At 40.1% G+C, this 21,494-nt stretch overlaps 1 protein-coding gene and 1 long non-coding RNA gene across 2 annotated transcripts in view; one reads left to right on the top strand and one right to left on the bottom strand.

Moving 5' to 3' along the window:
- The window catches only part of LOC105887052, a 28,853-nt gene extending 11,915 nt beyond the window's left edge, over positions 1-16,938 (top strand). Inside the window, exon 3 of the long non-coding RNA XR_001161331.2 lies at positions 16,644-16,938. This is a non-coding gene — a long non-coding RNA (uncharacterized LOC105887052). The remainder of the gene's footprint in view (positions 1-16,643) is intronic.
- Positions 1-21,494, bottom strand: part of LCP1 (lymphocyte cytosolic protein 1) — a 31,158-nt gene that overhangs the window by 6,671 nt on the left and 2,993 nt on the right. Inside the window, exons 4-12 of the mRNA XM_003790363.3 lie at positions 19,889-19,970; positions 18,092-18,257; positions 16,293-16,435; positions 14,109-14,204; positions 12,425-12,620; positions 10,283-10,361; positions 9,288-9,402; positions 8,284-8,417; positions 368-491 (exon numbers count right to left, since the gene is read on the bottom strand). Of these exons, the coding sequence (XP_003790411.1) occupies positions 368-491; positions 8,284-8,417; positions 9,288-9,402; positions 10,283-10,361; positions 12,425-12,620; positions 14,109-14,204; positions 16,293-16,435; positions 18,092-18,257; positions 19,889-19,970 (1,135 nt within the window). The remainder of the gene's footprint in view (positions 1-367; positions 492-8,283; positions 8,418-9,287; positions 9,403-10,282; positions 10,362-12,424; positions 12,621-14,108; positions 14,205-16,292; positions 16,436-18,091; positions 18,258-19,888; positions 19,971-21,494) is intronic.

The raw sequence follows: 21,494 nt of genomic DNA on the forward strand, positions 1-21,494 counted from the left end.
CCTCCAAAAAAACTTTGCATAGGAGATCTTTTAGCGTTTGCTATTTCACCATGAAAACGGTAAAAATCTGAATCATAAAGGTGTGCACATTTAAAAAGATTATCGTATTTTATGTCACTTTGAAAGAATAATGCCGAAAATGATGCTTAAAAATGATGGGATCTTAAAATTAACGATTATGGGAGAAAGTGACGGGAAATTTGTCAGTGAAATGGCCAGTGCACATCAAAACAATAATGGGTCATTTAAGCAAGATCAAAATGGGAGGGAAAGCCTGAAATACCTGCCACTGAAGGTCACGTTAACGTATAGTGAAAATAATGAGACGCAGAAAGCTCCGGTGGCCTCTGCAGGAGAAGAATTTTACCTTGAAACTAGAGATGGATGAACTTTTCCCTGCCTCCTTCAAGGTTTCATTCACCCAGTTGACAATAATGTCATCATTAACCTTCTGGCCACCACCAATTTCTTCGAGGATATTCAGCGTGTACCTGTATAAAATCAAGAGTGATTTTTTTGGAGAAAAGTTGCTCAAGACATCAGTGTAACAGCACACAGCCCAAAGTAGACATTCTCTTTTCCTTCTAAGTATGGCGGAGAAGAATGTCTGGATGACATTACATTTAAGGAAAAATAGCAGCGCTGATCACATTGGTTCCTTTTAGAATGACTGAAGATAGAAATTGATGGTGGTTGTAATAAAATACAAAGCAAAGTACATCCTTCTAAGCAGTGTCATTGCTCTGGGTGGGAAGAAAAAGCAGAAGAGAGAAATTCAAGGAAAGAGAAACAAAACAAAAGTTTCCAACTCGTGACAGTTTTCCTAAATGCACCACAAAAATCAAGAAACAATTCAGTGTTAGAAAAGTCAGACTAGCCAACGTGATACAGAAACAAATATAAATGATTATTTCACATGTAAGTAAAATGTCAGGAATACACTGACAAAGGGAATCTTTAGTCTGAGGGCAAGAATTGCCTTGTTGAATATAAGAATTGGGGTTTTGGGGTGGGGTAGAGACGACATTTATTAAGAAGATACTTCAAGTTCTTCAATTTCCCTGCAGCAGAGAAGAATCGCCATTCCCTAAATCACCCCTTTCCAAAAGGGGATTTATGGGGAGGAAGCCAGGCAGCTGCGCAGGCTGCAGGTTTGCTGACCTCATGGTTCAGCTTTGCAGGAGGGGGTCTGATTACACACAAAAGACCTTCAGGGCTAAGACCACGGTGTGGGTTTCTCAAACTGAAACCCAAGAATCCTGTGGGACTGGACTACCTAAATGAGGTCACCCCCTCCCTGGGTGTCCCCGCATTTTGCTTACATAATCCACAGAGTGTCTTTCTCTAGTTACTGCTTCTAGGGAAACACAATTCTCCCACAACTTTCGGCAGGGTTTTCAAGTTTAATCCCTGAAATAGGAGCGATGCTTGCTTCCTCTAGGTTAAAGCACCTTCCCGTCATTGAAGAGAGGGTGGAAAATGGCGGCTGCCAATTTTCTTTATGAAGAAAAGAAGTCACCTTTAGCAAACTGGCAGTGATGCACTCTCAATCATGCCTCTCAAATCAACCAGCTCATCTTCCTGCTGTGTCTCCTTCTCACAAGATTTCCTTTCTAAAGTACAGGTCCGGTCATATTTTAAGTGACTCTCGATGGCACAAAGAACACACAGGTTAAGCTCCTGGGTATGGCACACGAGGCCTTTCACAATTTGGCTCCAGTCTCCCTTGTCAGAACATCTTTGATTTCCTTCTTCTCTTCTCCTCTTCCTCTCCTGTCCCATGTCCCCACCCCCAAGCACACACCGATACCTGCACCCACACACAGACACACACACCTTTCAACCTCAGCAGCTCCTGCCCACACCATGCATCCTCGCACCTCCTGCTTCCAGGACTAGCTGTACTCTCAGGCTGGGACACCCTTCCCTTCCAGGGAATTTCTCATCCTTTGGACAATTCCCAGATCAAGCATCACTTTTCTGATCCAGACAGTGTATTAATCACGACTCTTACACTTTCATCAAGCCTCTGGATCGGGTGGCTGTCCACCATGTCCCCTTGGACAGGATCCATGTACCCTGTTCATTATGGCATTTTCAGAGTTTAACAGAATGCCTAGCGCTCCTGGCCATCCAGTAAGTGGAAGCACAGAGCTGTGGCTGAAATAAATAGAGTGACTTTCTCCCAGGGAAAGCAAGGAGCCAGCAAAGTTGAGAAATGTTTGGGTTGGGCCCAAAGACGCAACTAAAATGCTAAAGAGTAAGGCGTATAAATGAGATACGCCTCAGAATTTCAGAATATGTCTAGTTTGGAAAGATGCTTACATTTTATGGCATAACTGGCTGGTTTCTGGGAAGCACGTTATTAGCATTTCCTGTAACATTTAGGAATCTCTGCCTAATGCACATGGAGATAAGAAACAGCAGGGTGACGCCTGCTTTGTTGGAGCCCTCAATACACAACCCTGGGAGGGGGTGACAAACCAAGTTAATTTTCTATTCTTCCTTCATCCCAGAACTTAATCCTCCCTCCCCTTCGCCTGGGTTCCCGTCTGACTTTGTTCACCTGCACAAGTCACTGTTTTCAACACACTTCCTGAGCTTGGGGGCTAAATGGTCCAGAGGGGCACCCACCTTTGTACAAAAGTCTATCTGTTAAAAAAAAAAAAAGGCAGCCAATACATAGGGTCTAGAAAATTGTGGAACAGCTTATTGCATTCGGGGTTTAAGAACAGCCCCTCACAGTGACACAGAGTTCTGGGGAACACAGATCAGTCTTTCTGATACAGAAGTTTAAACTGAAATCATATTCCCACGTGTAAATACAGCAATGAAAACAAAGGGAAGAAAGAACAGAATTAGGCTGGAGCCTCAACTCTAGACAGCTAAATGCTCATCTAAATGCAGATCTAAAATTTAAAACAAAAACTAATTTGACCTCTGTCTTCCTAGATTTCCCCGTATCATCAAGTGGGTTTTAGGGCAACTGTGCTATTATTAAATGGAACCCGGATACGACCTCGGTATTACTGGTGTTTGTGAAAGGTGCCGTGCTGAAAAGCTCTTTGTCAAAATGAACTGGCTTTAGCCAGACCCTCCTCCAACAAGACTAATGAGTGGATGTGGGCACTGGAGGGGGTTAATTGTTACATACTTACTTTCCTGCCTTTGCACACTTGATTTATTTATTTAACATTTGGCATAGAGGGACAAATTTTGGTCTTTTGTGTTTCAAGGGTAAGGTGACCAGACGTCCTGCTTTTTAACAATTTGTCCTGCATCCCACGGCGTTTTAAAAAAGTCCCGATTTTTGGAAAGAATGCACGACAATCTAGGGCAGGGCGGGCCAATGGGAAGGGAATATGGTTTTCAGCTGCTGAAAAGGTTAATGTAACTCCATTTGGGAATGAAGAGGTTAATGTAACTTCATTTGGAAATGAAAAGGCTAATGTAAACTCCTTACTCCCCTCCTGGTCAAGGTCACCCAGGTGGACCAGCGCCCTACTCCTTTGAGCCACAGGTGCTGCCCTATCCATAATTTTTTTAATGTATTATATTTGTAAATTGTACTTACGTTGAAATTAAAAAAAATTACAATACTATTTTTGCGTTCTATGAAAATTTTTGTTGCTCCATATAGACCCCTCTCCACCCCAGCCCCACCCCACTACCAATCAATGGTGTCCCACTTCACCAATGTTAAAATCTGGTCACCTTATTCAAGGACCCTTCCTGATTTCACCATCCACAGCCTGTTTGATTTGGGGAGAGTTCACTTCTTTACCTGCCTCAGACTCTGTCCATTTGCTGTGTCTAGTGGTCACCGGCATTGCAGGCTTTTATCTCTAAGTTCATATACACCGTATTTGCCAACTCTTTAACCCAAGAATGATTTCCAGGCTACTGCAGGGGCAAGGGAAGTTGAAGCACACATCTCCCATTTGTTCTTAGGGGGAGGATGGCACAAGGATGACAAGCCTTTTATTGTCCAGATAAATGACCAAATTAGCACATCTGTGCAATTCAGTGAAATAAATTTCAGCTAGAATTAGCCGTAAATTTAATAGCTCTTTTAATGCATGGCATGCGGAGCAAAAAGAAAATTCTTTATCTGGTACCATTGACATAATGATCAGTCATTTCTTCTCCTTTGGCAGTAATGTATTTCTCTGTTCACTTTCTTATATGCACAATTCCTGTGTAGTAAACACCTATAACAAATATGACTTATTAACCAGTAGCAGCAGAGTAGGCCTCATCATGTGCATATCAGCCATAAAGTAGGGCTTTGGGCACATTTTTATAAAATTTCTAAAGCAAAGATAGTATTACAAGGTGATTGTCAGATATTATAAAATTCAACACAGAACAGAGTTGGCCTGAGTTTATCATTAAAATTGAGTATATCAAAGATTATTTAATATTGAAATCCATGAGTCATTTTAACTATTGCAACTAAAATGACTTTTGCTTTGGTTTTTAAAGCACTAGGTACTCCAAGCCAATGTGTTAAAAAATTCAAAGCACACATAAAAGACAATAAAGACAATTTAGAAATAGTTTCTGAAAACACACTGGTAAAACGCAGGTATCTGGAGTATTGTGTTGCTAGAGGAGCCCGTGACAACTGTCTTCCATCATTAAGGAGACCCCAGTTTAGAAATGGGTAGTGGAGCTTTTTACTTGGTAGAGCAAATGTGAATCAGGCAGTGAAATCTATCATGGTCACTTCTGATTATCCTGCCTCATCTGGAAACACTGAGTAATTACATCAAGAGCCAGTCATGAATATAAGGATCTGCAGACGGTGGCTGGGGACGAAAGGTGCCTAGGGCTACTATAAACCCTGTCTTTGCCCCTACCTTGTTAGACAGAATGTAATGTGACATGTGGTTTCTAGGGATTCCTTCCAAGTAGAATAATGAATTAAGTTATACTAACATAGGCTCTTGTTGAGGAATGTAAGATTCCTGCCTACTCAGAGCCATCATTGCAGGGGGGAAAGGGAAGCATTTAAAAGCAAACTATTTTTTTTTTTTTTTTAGGCAAGGCAGTAATTGAAAACAAAAACAAATGGAAACCAGAAATGAAACTGAAGTGGCACAGGCATTGTGAGCAGAGAGCAAAGTAACTTGCACAAGTTTCAATGTAACAAGGATAAATTTTATTTAAAAAGAACAAAGAGAAACTTTAAAGTACTTACAAAGAGAGCCAGAAGTGTAAGGAGAAAAATCAACTGGGACTAAATAAACTGTTTTATACTTACAGAGCCACTAACATTCTTTCTCATGCTTTTGTACCAAAAATTTTGTATGTCTTAAAATTTATTTTCTATTTGCATATCTTACCATGTTCCATTATTGTTTCATTAATATCTCCCTATAGTTCTCCCAAGTTTATATTCAGCTCTAAAAGATACCTAAAGTTGCCTATTAAAGGAACTACTGTTTCTGGCCATGCTGGAGTAAAAGGGATCACATTTAAGCACCTGAAACACAGTGTAAAGCACATAGACTAACGATGCTTAGATACTGGAGATCAAGGAGCATGGGACAGCAGTACCTGGAAGAAAACAAACCAGGTGAGCCCTAAGATTGTCCTGGTATGGAGTGAGTTTCCAAGCTGCAGTGCAAGGAGAGAAAACCCAAATAGGGCATAGCCGTCCCCCGAATTGAGGGGAGAGAGCTGAGAACTCACGGAAGTTGTGGGGCAGAAGACTGGAGAGGAGACAACTTTATAAAGAGAAGACCATCTTCTAGAAAGAAAGGTCTAGAGATCTCCAAAGGGTTTATTTCAAGTCTTCAGCTGGGTATTGCTCAGTGCATGGATGTAAAGAAACTATTGGTAGCTAGGAAAATAACCACCAGATAGAGCAAGCCCTGGAGCTCGCACAGAGTCAGGAATTATCTGGTTCCTAGCAGTTGGCATGGAAGTTTTATACATACATGAGCATCAAGTAAAGTACTCAGAAGAGTACTTTTTCAGGAGTAAGAGGAAGAATGAACTCTAGACCAATAAACTTTAGCAGTAAGCCTCAAAATGATCTTTACTCCATTCCAGGACAAAATTCACAAATATTTAAAGGAATACAGAAATGTCCAGTACCTAGCGAGGTAAAATCATAATATCTGATATAATAAAAAATTAGCAGCATGTAAAGAAATATAACTCATAATGAAGATAACTCATAATGGACCAAGAAAAAAGTTGTTAATATTATAATTATACTCAATATATTCAAGGCTCAGTGCCTATAGCTCTGTGGCTAGCCAGCCACATACACTGGAACTGGCGGGTTCAAATCCAGGCTAGGCCTGCCAAACAATGACAACTACAACCAAAAAATAGCCGAGTGTTGTGGTGGATGCCTGTAGTACCAGCTACTTGGGAGGCTGAGGCAAGAGAATCACGTAAGCCCAAGAGTTTGAGGTTGCTGTGAGCTGTGACATCATGGCACTCTACCAAGGGCACACTATGTTTAAAAAAAAAAATATATATATATATATATATACACACACATATATATATATACACACACACATATATATATTCAAAAAGGTATGGAAAAAGAGAGATATGGAAGATATAAAAAGGACTCAAAATTTCTAGACATGGAAACAATAAGGTTAAGATAAAAATAAATATTTACTGAATGGAGTTAATGAAACATTGGACCTTACCAAAAATAAAAAAGAGAGAGAGAGAGACTAGTAAACCTGAAACCACAGCCATATAAATTATCCAAAATAAAACAGAGAGGAAAAAATGAAACATAGACCATTAGTGAGCTCAGGGACAACTTCAAATGACAAAATATACATGTAATTGGAGTCTCCCCAAACAGAGGTGGGTGAGTACAAACCTAGATCCAAAAAGTTCAATAAATAAGAACGCACAACAAAATAAAATTGCTTAAAACTAGTGATAAAAAGAAATATTAAAAGGGGCCAGAGGAAAAAAGATATATTACATACAAAGGAATAAAGATAAGAGAGAGAATAGATTTCTTGTTGGAGACAAAAAAGATAAGAAGGTGCTGAAAATGATCTTTAAGGTACTGAAGGAAAAACCCATCAACCTAGAATTCTATATTCAGAGAAAAAAAAAAAAAACAACTTTTTTTCTTTTTCTTTTTTTGTTGTTGTTGAGACAGAGTCTCAGTTTGTCATCCTGGCCAGAGTTCTGTGGCATCATCATAGCTTATAGCAACCACAAATTCCTGGGTTTAACCTATCCTCTTGCCTCAGTCTTCTGAGTTTCTGGGACTATGGGTGCCCACCATAATACCTTCCTATTTTTTCTATTTTTAGTAGAGATGGAGTCTCCCTCTTGCTCAAGCTGGTCTTGAACTCTTGAGCTCAAACTATCTACTTGCCTTGGCCCCCCCCACGGTGCTACAATTACAGACATGTGCCACCTTGCTTGGCCAAAATTTTTCAACAATAAAAATAAAATAGACCTTCTCAGACATGTAGAAGCTGAAATAATTCATCACTGGTAGACTTACACTATTAAAAGTATTTCAGGTAGACAGAAAATGATACCAAATGGAAATACGGATCTATACAGTGGAAAAAAGAGTACCAGAAATAGTAAATATGTAGGTAAATTAGCATAATTTCCTCCCATTTAAAAAATATCTTTAGGCTCGGCACCCATAGCACAGTAGTTTATGATGCCAGATACATACACCAAGGCTGACAGGTGCAAACCTGGCCTGGGCCAGATAAACAATGACAACTGTAACAAAAAGTAGGAGGGCACTGTGGCAGCTGGCTCAGGCAAGAGAATCACTTAAACCCAAGAGTTTGAGGTTTCTGTGAGCTGTGACGCCATGACACTATACTGAGGGCAGCATAGTGAGACAATGTCTCAAAAAAAAAAAAAAATCTTTAAGAGATAACTGTTATTTACATACATCAGTTAAAAGGTAAAAGGATGGAAAAAATAAAACATGTTTACCACTAATCAAGAAGAAGCTGTGTTAGCTGTGGAAAAGTAGATTGCAGGAAAAAAAGAATATTACTAGGCATAAAAAAGGGTCACCCTATAATGACAACAGGGTGATGAAATCAAGATGAAGCAATAATCTAAAATGCTCTTAAACCTCATAGTAGAGTTTCTCATGGCAGAAGACATGAAAAATTGACAAAACGAAAAGGAAAAAAAAGCAGAAAAATAAAAAAGTTTAGCTTAAAACAGTTTTACTGAATTAAATCATACACCTAAAATTTTGCTAGGTAAATAAACGATGGAATAAACGACTCCCATGAGTCGTACTACCTTCTCATTAGCTGCCACATCAAGGCCAAGGTGAGAGTGCGGTTTCCTTCATTGAGATCTTGTCCACCAATGCCAACCAGGGAAAACTTAGCTTGATTCTTCCCCAGTTCCACTGCATAGTTACAATTCTCCAGCTGTTAATGAGCAGAAAGGAAACCAATTCAATGCTATCGCCTCAATGACCAGACGGAATAATAAAAAAGATACAAAATGAAATAAATATGATCAGACTGAATGATCTCTCAAATCTCAACCGGCTCTGCAATTTTAGGATGCTAAACTTACAGAATTTTCTATCTTTCCTTAAGTAGAACTCCTCCCTTATATAAAAAAATGTTCACAGTGTACTCAAGCACAAAACCAAAATGAATTCATTGCTATGATTATTTGCGTGGCTATAGCACACAATGTAACAGAGAGCCATCCTTAGTTACCAGTCCGTAATATTTCTAAAGTAACTGAATTCACGGAGGGTGACGTGGAAAATTTGGATTCTCCATCCTATGCAGGCAAACTGGGCAAAGATATGGAACAGATATTCCTGTGCCTACCCAGGGATCATTAAGAGTCATGGAGACAAAGAATGGTGAGAAATGGCTGTGTCAACCCTGTTGTTTTCAAAACAATGTTCCCACCGAGTTGACAGTAGACAGACTATTTGTATAAGTCAAGCTGTCAGTACAAAGCTCCAGTTCTTCAGAAATCACAATGAGGATCCTGCTGAGGTGAAAATCCCTGTGGCTCTGCTTGTTCTCATTATCTTAATTAGAATTTTTACATGATCATGTTTAAAGACATCCAACATGGAATTATAAATAAGTAATCAAATGAATAATGGACTCACTTTGATAAAAGTATTCAGGTCTCTGATTGCTGGAGTACAATTTAATTCCTGGATAAATATTACTCACCCAAGCTTGGCTGCCTGAGAAAGAACTCAGAGAGTGCTCTTTCAGGCTAGCGACTTCACCTGGTATCAGAACATTAGGGTAATCATTGTTTACCTTCTTCATATTTTCCCCCAGTTTGGGGTACGGTGGTTTGTTTACTCGGTTCCAGTCAACAGGGACTTTAGTCTTTTCATAGAGCTGGAAGATGACCAGGGCATCTGATAGGTCACTGGAAAAAACAAACAACAAAAAAAGAATTATCAAAAAAAAAAAAAAAATCTCAGAAAACAAAGAAGTTTCTCACCTTACCCAGGGTCTACAATGGGCCAGACACTTCCTTTGTATTAGGTCAAGGAACTGCGTACCTGGAAGCAGGGGCCCCATCTTTAGAGGTGAAGGAACTGCGACTCAGAAATTGGAGAATTTATTCTGCCTCTGTGTGTCTCTCTATGCCCCTTCAGCTAACATACACTGCCTCCAAGAAAAGAAATACACCTTTAACACATGGCATTAAGAGAGACCTCACTGCAAACAACATTCCATTGTGTTGCCTGGTTGTGAGCAGGTGCTTAGCTGACAATATCGAGTAAATGTGTCCTTTTGCTGAGGTCTGATTTCAGTAGTAAGCCCGCACAGGTAGGCTGGAGTGTGGAGGTGAGTTTCTCAGCTGAACAGCTAACATCTGACGCTCCCTTTGGCACTTTTCCCCTTTCATCAAATTATACACGTTCATTTTGAAAACGCACATCATAGCCATATTTGAAATCCTATGGATCTTTCAAAGTCCCTGTCTCACAATAAGAAGGAGTTCCTAGGCTTGGAGCCTATAGCACAGTGTTTACAGAGCCAGCCATATACACCAAGGCTGGCGGGTTCAAACCTGGCCTGGGCCAGCTAAACAACAATGACAACTGCAGCAACAACAAAAAATAGCCAGGTGTTGTGGTGGGCCCCTGTATCCCAGCTACTTGGGAGGCTGAGGCAAGAGAATCACTTGAGCTGAAGAGTTTGAGGTTGCTGTGAGCTGTGATGCCACAGCACTCTACTGAGGTTGACATAGTGAGACTCTGTCTCAACAACAAAAAAAATGAGTTCCCAAATATTCTTACCTGTACAAATGATTGACTCGAGGGTTAACACCCAGGGAGTTCATCCAGTTCCTAAACGTCCTCTCTTCTCTTGTCTCACCTAGATTAATGAAGACTGGTTACCTTTAAGCCTCTAGAAAACCTGCCTTTTTAATGATCAAAGCTTAGATAGGCCACAATAAAAACTTAAAGCAGAATGAAAGGATTAAATGAAATAAACCCTATTGGATTTGGATAAAGTCTACTATTCTATGGTAAATTTCATTTTGCCATTTCAATTCTACAAGTATTTCTGTAGCCTCAAGTAGTGGTGTGTGAGGTCCTATGTGTGAGGTAACGGTTCAGTTGGCCCTCAAGGCTCATGTTCTTGTTGGAAAAATAAGAATTTTGAGCATCAAACAGAGATCACACAAGCTAGAAAACTCCCAGATGAGGCAGAGATATTTGCTGTTTGAGTTGAAACAAGAAAAAGAGTTGAATGGGCTAAATGTGGAAGGGGTGAGGTTTGAGTTTTACCTTGTATGATGAACAAAAATCTGGACGGCAAAGAGGAAGGAGTAGAGGATTGGGGGCGGGATGGCAAAGGGGCAGGAATATGCACACACAAGGAATGACAGGCACGATCTCTACAAAGAACACCAGGAACTGACTGGTCAGGGATGCTTGTTGTACAGTAAACAGAGATGAAGCTGGGCCGAGGCTGGAGCCTGAGTCAGCCACCTCTCGACGAAGGGAGCAGATTTTAGCTGATATATTAGACAATGGCAGCCATTATGGGTTCTTTTTTTATTACTATCATAAATTTTTTAGCAAAGCAGAGATATAATGAAAGTGGTCCCAGGATGTGCCTGGCAGCAACGTGCAGAATTACTGAAAGGCATTAAGCATTTGAATTAAACACGCAGCAGAGGGGAGAGCGTTTGGCACTCGCACATGGGACACGTTCAAGTGTTTGATGAATGGAGGAACAGGCCCCTAAGACCGATTAAAATAATTGGTGTATGAGGTAATAAGGGTTCAGAGGAGTGGAAAGGAAAAATAATAATCCTGAAGACATTCCAAAGGAAGAATTATTAGTACTTGCTGATTTAACTGAGTTAGGTGTGAAGGAGAGGAAGATGTCGCGGTAGACCCTAAGGTCTGCCGTTTTGGTGACTACAGGAAAAAACAAAAACAGTATGATTAATGGAAATGGAGAATTTCTAAAGGGGAGCAGATGGGATGGGGGTGAGTAGAAAGGCGAAGGTGGGGTGGGGGGAAGGAATGATCAATTCTGTTTTATTTATCTGCATTTCAAATGCTAACCGAGGAGGAATATGCTAGAGACAGCTGAAATGGGTGATTAGTGGGCTTGATATGTAGATTTGGGAGTTAACAAAATACACAGCTCCCTGACCATAATTTATCAAACGGTATAAACACAGCAGTGTTGGAACACAGATGATATTGTACTTCCAGCTACAGTAAAGCATTGCGGAAAAGGATCAACCAAAACTTTAAATACGGATTTCATTGCTCGCGTGACATTCATAGAACATTAATTTTGACTTTTTATTGTCTCAATATTGGGATTAGTTTATGATGAAAGAAAAAGTAAAGTAAATAGCTCTGGCACCTTTACCTGGTATACTCTGTCTAAACCTATTTGTTTTTTGTTGCATCGCAGGGTGTTAACCAGAAAAATAAAACTGTCAGAGATGCTGCCTCAAAATACTTCGTAATAATCCAAATCAAAGAAACAAAACAAAACCAAAAACTCCGTAAGCACATCCCAGCATAAGTTAAGTATTATTTTTAGATGATGAGTAGGGGCAATTCTTTCCTCTAGGAATTAACACAGTCCATTAAGTACATAAATTAGATCGTTTGGAACTCAGGATTTATTTCATCTTATAATTAAAGGCATTATCTTCCGTAAAACATTTAATTCTGATAATGGATGAAGCCTATGTATAATGGATGTGATATAATGGTATTTGATTATTCCTGCTATGCTGCAATTGACTTGATGAATCTGTTTATTCTCTTTGTTGTATACCAGAGAATTAATGGCCTGTTTGCCATGTGTGAGGGGTTTATAGTTGCTCAGAAAGTGATTTTGAATTGCCATTGAATTAGAATTGTGAGTGCTTTCTGGAACATCTTAAGCAACTAGCTTATTACCTTCAAGAGCCCCCCAGTCAATGTCCTGGTTCTCTGGTTTGTGCAGGGCAGGGTATCTGTTAAAGAGATTGGCAATGAAAGCCAAGTTCAACTTGGGGTTCCCTCGGACAACATCCGTGGCGGTGACAAACTGCCGGCAGCCCAGCCTCTCTGCCTGCTGCAGCATGCATTCTGCCCTCTGGATGTCATCTTTCTCCTGCAATGAAAAAGGACATCTCAAGGCTGGGTCTGGGCTCCACACACACAGTAGATATGCTTAACATGAAAAATAAATGGAAATCTCACGAAAATCCTTAGTGTTTATCTCAGGAAGACAATTCCTAAGAGCAAGGAATTATTGCTTCTATGCACCAAATTCAGAAAGTCACAAGTGAAAGGAATCTCAGATGGTAATCAAGACCTCTCTCTACATGGAAGAATTTCAGATGAATAGTTTCATGGGTATTTTGAAAGAGATGCACTAGATTCCACAATTTTGTCTTTTGAGTTGATTTTAGTTATCTCCAACCATTAAAATTCCTTTATATTATCTTCTTGCACAGATTTCATAAGATATAAGATTTTTGTCTATCAAAAATGTTTATTAAAGACCAGGCACAGTGGCTCATGCCTGTAATTCCAGCACTCTGGGAGGCAGAGACAGGTGGATTGCTGGAGCTCATAGGTTCAAGACCAGCCTGAGCAAGAACGAGACCCCGTCTATACTAAAAATAGAAAACCTAAGGCAAGAGGATAGCTTGAGCCCAAGAGTTGGAGGTTGCTGTGAGCTATGATGCCACAGCACTCCTCCCAGGGTGACAGCTTGAGACTCTGTTAAAAAAAAAAGTTTATTAAGTAAAAATTTATTTTACCATTTCCAATTGGTAAAAGAGACTTGCACTGGCCAATGAGAACATCATAATAAGTCTAACTACTTTCCCCACACTGAGGAAACCCAAACAAAATAAATTTCATCTGTTAACCAACAATTTATCATTGATAAATATATTAATAACAATTTGACTTTTGCAGACTTCAAATTGAGAACCATTTATTTCCCATGCTGAAATAATTCTAGAGCATCTCCAGTCATGTACAACCAGACTCATATAACAAGACTGAAATTTTGTTGAAATACAATACACTGTCCTTAGAGTCTGTGAAACCACCAATTTTCAGAAAACGGAACTTTAAACTGGCATTATTTGTTAATATGATGCTTTACTATATAACACTACACATTACATGATAATCTCATGAGATTTATTTCTCATTTAGTTTACTTCACTTCTCATTAGGAATGAGTTGACTTCAATATTAACTCATTGGATTTGATGCCAGTGATATCAAATGAGGAACAAAAATAGGCCAGGTGACTTCTCAAAATCAAAGTGGCAGCAGAACTGAAGTTTTAACATTCAGATCCATGTTGGTGTTCCACAGCCTATTAAATGCTCAATGATGGAAATGTTGAGTGCTTAGTATGCTATGTAGCATTTAATTAGTGTTCATTTCTTTGTTTAATGTTTTATTTCCAGAGTCAGCTTTCATCAATTTCTATCCATAACTGCTAACAGTTTTAACAGGGCTTTCAGCAGAAACGCCCACTGATGGAACTCCAGAGCCAACGTCATGTGGAGCAAATGACCCGCCAGCACAGAGGCAGCGTCAGGTTCTCCAAACACAGCCAGGGACAGGGCCTTACCCTCAGTCCTGACATGTCAATAACAACCGCAGGGATGCCTTCTTCATCCCCTTTGGGGGCCACCTGCTCCAGCAGGTGGTAATACGCTTTTGAGTCCTGTGAGAAATGAAGAAATTACAATCTCAGAGCAGCTCAGCTAATCACATCCTTAGCACAACCACGAGTTCCCCAAAGCAAACATTTTGTTTCTTATTCAACTATCACTCAAGAATGTGACTTAATTAATAAAACCGGAAACATTCACTGATTTGAATGTTCTGTTTACACGTTATGTTTGCTTTTCTTTTTAAAAGGAGTCTAACCATGAAAAATACAAGACATCCACACAGGGCAGTCCAAAGAAGCAGATACTATTCTGTTGTTCTTGGGGGGCGGGGGAGAAACAACTTATTTACATGTATTAAATTGTATACAGAAAAAAATATAGATATACCTTTATATTGCTGTAGAAGTCAGTCAGCTAAGGTTTAATTTAAAAAAAAAAGTGGCAGAAAGAGGAAGCAGAAGTTTAAAGCAGTGTTTAAAAATACATTTAAATAGACAATCAGCAAAAGAAAAATAATTTCAAAGACAGAAGGTTGAAGCATTAACAAGCAATCTTTCTGTACAAGGAGAATTACCAAGACGACAAGCGTTTGATCTTTACTTAGAAGCTAGGAAAAAGGGTTAAATTTAGTTAAAGCAGATGGAATACAAGTATTGAGATTCTCAGGTTTTCTTAGATTCTGGAAATGTGCTTATTGACAAAAAGACTTCTCAGAATCAGTGTCTGAGAAATATGCATTTTATCTCAGTCAATGCAAGCATACAGATTTTCAGGTCATTCATTTAAATTATTTAAAAGCCTCACAGTTTCTCCTAAGGGTCAAAAAATCAGCTGTTACTTGGATTTTAAAACTGGGTAGGACGTGGACAGAGGTGAGGTGAGCTCATCGCATTTGGCACTAGAAAGATGAGAAGGAGAGAGTGCCGCAGAGGGGGCACCTGGGGAAACGATCCACCCCTCTCTTCTTACCTTCCACCATGGCTGTTTAGAAGTCAGTGAAAAGTCTCTGCAGGTGTTAGGCACCAGTAAAATCTGCCTATCCTGTGTTATCTTATTATCTTGGCTAAGTCAAGTAATTTCATCTGACCCTAATAAACCTCTCCCAGTCACTCTAGTATAGGCACCTCCCCACCTTTGCAGATTTTCTGTGACATAACGACATCTCCCAAAGGCACTGGCTGCTCAGACATCACATTCTAGCACCTACTGCTTATGGGTGTTTCTTCTAGAAGCCTGACTCTCAGTGGCACAGTGCTGGGTGCGCCTTGAGGTCTCAGCCCCATTGTGTGTGCAGCAGTGGGAAGCTGTCACTCAAAGAATTACAAGTCTGGGTAGATGGTTGGTGAGTCCCGTGACCTTTCTTTCCTCTGACTCTTTCTCTTTGGGGAAAACTTCTTTAACTTTTGAGAAAGGGAAGACTGAAACATTTTCCGTCTCCCGTACTTTCCGCGGGGGACTGCTTTCTATAACTTCACTGTCGCTCCTTCAGCTCTTTCTATCTTCCCCCATCTGTCATCAACCAACAGTGGTTTCCTTTCACCTCGGCATGAAGCTTTTCCTACATCTGAAAAGCACAAAGTCCGCCTGCCTCAGCCTTTCCCCTGGCGGATCTCTTTGTCTCAGTTTCCTTATCTGTAAAATGAGGGGATAATAATCCTTATCTCATGGGTTGTTGTTGAGGATTCCCTGAGAGAATACACGGATAAAACAGTGCGGCAGGTAGCCAACATATCTGTTATTAGTGTAAACAGAAGAGTCATCTTCACCTAAGTTTTAAAAATTATTCCCATATGATGCTTCTATTTAGAAAACCGGAGACATTACAGTCCTCTATATACTCTCTGTACCAGAAAAGCAGTCTGATCTCTTGCCATTCCTCTACCTCCCCCCGTCCCTTTATTCCCTGATGCTGAAACGCCAATGGAGACCCACCTCCCTGCATGGCTGCCCTAGGCCTTTGGCAGATCCATGGGTGGCCCCGCACGAGAGCTGCAGACAGGCTCTTCAGAACAGCGAGGGGCTCCCAAACTAACCCAGCTTCTGAAGAGATGAGGCCCTTATCTTTGCCTTTTCTCCATGAACCCCCACAGTCCCCTTCACTGCTGCAGTTAGTCGTGTTCAGATGACATTCCTCCTACCTTGATGTCTGTACTGAAGTTGCCAATTTTGTTGCAGCCTGCATTTTCCAGGTGGTAATTAGCCCACCTCAGCAGGAGGTCTTCAGGGGAGAGTTTCATCAAATCCTCCAGGCTCTCCCCTTCTCTCAAAAGAGCAATCAGAGCTGAAAAAGTACAGAAACCATAAAACAAATGAATACAGAGAGATGTTTGGGGAGACTAGTTATAACTTCCAGTTATAACTATAAACATTCTACTGAAAAGCTAAGATAGCAACGTTCCCTCTTTGGAGTAAAGGTTTTCATAGCCTTTCCCACGGAGTAACATTGTATTCCCCCTGTTGTGAGCTTATTCATTATTCCCATTTTTCAGGTGGAGACGATAAGAAACAATGAATCTCAATACTGTGTTTAAGAACATCAGTGCAGAGCCATGAAAAGAACCAAGGCTGCTGGCTCAGAACGTCTGGCTGGGTCCGTCAGACCACGTCTCATGAGATGACAACACTTTCGCTTTTAAGAGATCAATGTTGTAATAATGACAATGTTCTCTTGTCTAATCCCATAGGTCTTGTATATTTCAAATGCTTATCTGCCTAATTATAGCAACTGAACAATGTAATCAACTATCCTCTCTTTCCCCAGGTGAATAAATCTTTTTTTGCCCAGTTAGAAGGTTTAAATCTAGCTGAAGTCGGTATTTGAAAGATCAGTATTCTTTCTTACGGGCTCTGAAATCTCTATTTGCCTTTTCTCCCCTTTTTTATATTTTGTGTAATATATTGGTTTTAAAATAATTATTCCTCACTGGTTCTTGTGATTTGAACACATAAATAAAAAGCATGCAAAACTAAAGATTAGAATTTGGCTACAGATTTCATACTGGTGGAATTTGTATGTGAAAACTAAAAGGTAACACCATGTTTTGTACGGTACTTATCAAGGTCTACTACCCCTGTCTAAGCAGCAGGGTTATCAATGTTGAAGTCCAAACAAGATACGGAGGGGAGATTGAATAGGATCGGCAGACACACATTTAGTTGAGAACTTCGACACTGTAAATGTAATTGTCTGCAATCTTATAAAAATTATTTTTAATGTATATATTTAAGGTGTATATGTCGTGATAGATGTATCTTAATATACACATATATAGTAAGGGAATTACCTGGGTGAAATAAATTAACATACCCACCAGCTCATATACTTACCTTTCTTGTATCTTTTTCTTTTTAAAAATTTTTATTGATTGATTGATTGATTGATTGGTGGTTAGAATACCTAAAATCTACTCTCTTGGCACATTACTAGTATGCAACATAATAGCTCTCATGTGATACATTTGCTCTCTAGACTTATTCATCATATATAATTGCAACTTTGTATTTTCTGACCTACATCTTCCTCTAAAGTCTTGATAAGAAATAGACCAAGTTTCTCCTAATCTGATGCTCCCACTGCAATCTATGAATGTGAATTGCTTTATAAAATACAAGCTAAAAGTGGTCTTATTCATTATGAAGGACCTAAAGGCAAAGTGAGCTCCGAAAAAAGCTCTTGAGGTTGGCATCCCAGACAACTAGACTGAGCTATGCACTCCAAATGAGCATTGTTATTAGTCTGTGGTCTTAAAAAGCTTTTGGTCTGGCATTTTAAAAAGTCTGATCGGTGTGGAAAGAATCTATTACATTGATGCCATGGATTCAACATAACTGTGTCATTTTCAAAACTTTCCGACATCTTCCCCTATGTGGCCCCCAACACATACATTGGTATACTGAAAAGCCATGCCATCTGTAACGCTGGAGACTCTGCTCTTACCTTCATTTCTGCTGAGCTCAATGTCAGCGAACAGCCCAATCTTGATGACTTGCCACAACAGTCCCAGGACTAGATAAGGCTTCCCCTCCTTTAGGTCCTCAGCTCCTATGTTAACCACATGGCACCCAATGGCTGAAGAAGAGTTCAGAGCCAAATTCAAATTTTCCTGAGGGAGAAAAGAAAGGCATGCAAATTTTAGACTTTGTAGATGGTAAATAATCATTATTGATTGGCAAAAGCAACAATGTTTCCCTTCTGGAAAGTTCATAGGTCTACAGGGATAGTCTTCAGTAGTTTTAACATTAAGAAATAAGTAACAAACTATGAGAGAAAACCCAGGAACCCAGACACTGAGTTTATGCAGCAGCCTGTTCAAATCAGCACCCTGCTCAGCATGAGACTAAGGAGTCTTATATTTCTTTCTTTTTTTTTTTTGGCAGTTTATTTATTTTGGGGGGGGGCGGGGCCAGGGCCAGGTTTGAACCTGCCACCTCCGGTATATGGGGCCAGTGCCCTCCTCCTTTGCGCCACAAGCACCACCCAGGAGTCTTATATTTCTTTGTCTAGATCTGTGATGAAGTCTACACAGGCAACATCTCCATTAGCCAGAAATAAAGGAACACTTTCAGGGAAGCCATTGTCCTGTCCCTGACTATCATTAATAAGACAATTGTGGATGTAAAACAAGGTCATAAAAGAGAGAAGCAGAATAACTTTATTTACTTGCAAATTTGGTATTAAGAAAATGAAAAAAAAAAGATACCAATCAAATTCCCAGAAGAGATGGAATGGTTTTCACAAGCTCGATTTATTGAGTATCCATGATAACCAGGGACTCTGAGCACACACCTCCACAGATGGTATATTCTTATGACTAATAACAACCCAGGTACATACACAGTTGGAACAGAGTCGATGACTCTTTCAGTCTGGAGTCTGGGCACTATTCTTGGGTCCATAAAGGAGGAGGTATCAGTGTCAGAGATGTAGAGAAGTTGTTTTTACGATAATTTAAAAAACAAAACCCACCAGCGAATTGAGAAGGGCACTATCAGAAGAAAAATGCATTCTTGTCCTGGAGCTCAAATGATAAGTGAAAGATATTGTTTCTACTTATGACCAAGATCATGAGTAAATTTAACATTAAGTGCATTCATATATGGTTAATTATTGTTCTCAATTTGGTTACCACTTTCATTTTGAAAATACATGGGGTTGCTTAAAACCAAATGGGAGATAATATACTGTTCATGATTTAAGACGTTAGACAGGGTTTCTGAGCCAGAGAATTATAATTATGTTAAAATATTGGAACATAACACAGAAATACAGCTACTGCTGGTTACTATTCCAGCTAATCAACAAATTGAAGGAATAAAAGCGAGTTATATTTATTACACTTGTGGCTGTGGTCAATTTCACCATAAAGGCTGCCAGAGTACTTCCCGTCTTTCATCCCTCACTTCTTAGAAAAGGCTTATCATTTCAGCTAAAATGCTGTGTTTGGGGCATCAGCTAAAAGATAAATTTATAGGGGAAGTTTGAGTTAAAAATGTAGCCAATGTGAATTTTTATTCCTAATGGCCAAAACAAATATACAAGCTCCCAGATTGGAACACTCCATCAGCCTCCTTTCCCCTGCTACAGAAACGTATCCCTCTATTCCTAAGTTTGACAAATCACCACCCAAAGACTGGGTTTTGGAAATGATGTCTCAGCGCCGGAAAGGGCTGACTCAGCAGCTAGGGAGCACATTCCACACAAATCCCGTATTAAGGCCCTGGTGGGAAGACGTACCTGAATGGTGAAAGGGGTGAGTTTCTTTTTGTTGATTGTTCTCTCATCAATCGTGTCTGGCACAGAGAGGTTGATCATTTTACTGAAAGACAAACAGTTAAATGAGAAAAGCAGTTTTCTGAATAACAGAGCCCAGTAACATTTAATTTAAATTCTAGCCATACCATACAATCGAACAAGACAGCAACATAATCTATGCTCCTTGGAGTTTATATATAAAATCAGTAATTCTATTTGGCTAGATTCCAACTTTCTCTGGGAGAGGTTAATGTTCTTGCAGCCATGCTCAGAGATTGGGGCAGGAAATGAGGACCCCGCTTCACACGCTCACCTAAAAAGCTGCAAAACTATCCTGCTTCCCTTAGTGCAGTGGTTCTCAACCTTCCTAATGCCATAATGCATCTTCATTGTTAAAATGGGGTTGCGACCCACAGGTTGAGAACTGCTGCCTTAGCATGTTAGGAAATTCTGGGTGGATAACACAAATAAATCCTCCATAAAACTGTCCCCACTACACACGTATAAAAGATTATATACTTCTGAGCTTATACACGTATAATGTCTGCATTTCTATGTGATACCCGATCCAACTTCACACATTTAACTGACTTTTTATATCCTTTGCTTACGTGTGTGTTTGCATGTGTATCTGTCTGTTGAAATTAAAGGCACTCCACTGCAAGTTAGGCAAAGCAAACTCCTGATTATTGTTTGAAAAATATGAAATTAGTAGCGAACTAGTAGCTCTTGGAGATGGTGGAGGGTGGGAGAAAAGGAGTGAAGAGTTGACTTAAAAAGCAATAAGCTACCTCTGCCCCTGAAAAACTTGCAGTCCAATAATAGAAAAAAAAAAAACCGAAAAACCAAAAAAAAAACCAAAAGGAATAAAAAGGGTAAAAAGGGTTCCAAAAGAATAAAAAAAACGCCCCCAAAAAATCAACCAAAGGAAGAGATCCCTGGGGGATGGGATAGGCCAGAAAATGTCACAATGAAGAACAGAGAAACTGAGGACGGCCATCATCGTAAAGGAAATAAAAGGCAGAGCCACCACTGCCTGTCATTAGCTGGGTGTGTGTGGAAGAGAGAGCGTGGACGTGTTTGCTGCTGACTTCCATCATTCAGTGTCCTGGGCTGGGAGGTAAAACTAGAAGGAGTTTCGGAGAGACCAGGGGGTGCCTCGGGGGCCAATATAAAGGCTCGAATTTTGATGTTCTGTGTGTGTGCTTAAAAAATAGCAGTGGAACCTTTTAAAAACAAAATCTCACGACAAACTCTAATAAGTACTAAAGTAGAACTGCCCTGGTTGGGGCAGGGTTAGCGTCTCGCGCACACCTCCTTCCCTTCCACTCCTGAGCTCCCACATGCTGAGTCTCTCAAGCCGCCTCACCAACACCATGGAGGTGCCAGAGGACCTGCAAGGCAAGAGCTGCAGAGACGTTTTCAAAGACACCATCCTGAATGGACCAGAACTGTATTTAGCGGCTTCCCGGGGAGAGAATACGTTCGCCCTTTTCCAGATGCCCTCATTCTGAAGTTGGGCATCTGTGTGCACCCTCAGAGGTTTCTTTGCTGAAGAATACAGCTTGCATCAGACTGCATCAGTTAC

This window comes from Otolemur garnettii, unplaced genomic scaffold, assembly GCF_000181295.1.
Source record: "Otolemur garnettii isolate 467f Iridium unplaced genomic scaffold, OtoGar3 scaffold00043, whole genome shotgun sequence".
NCBI classification, from domain to species: domain Eukaryota; kingdom Metazoa; phylum Chordata; class Mammalia; order Primates; family Galagidae; genus Otolemur; species Otolemur garnettii.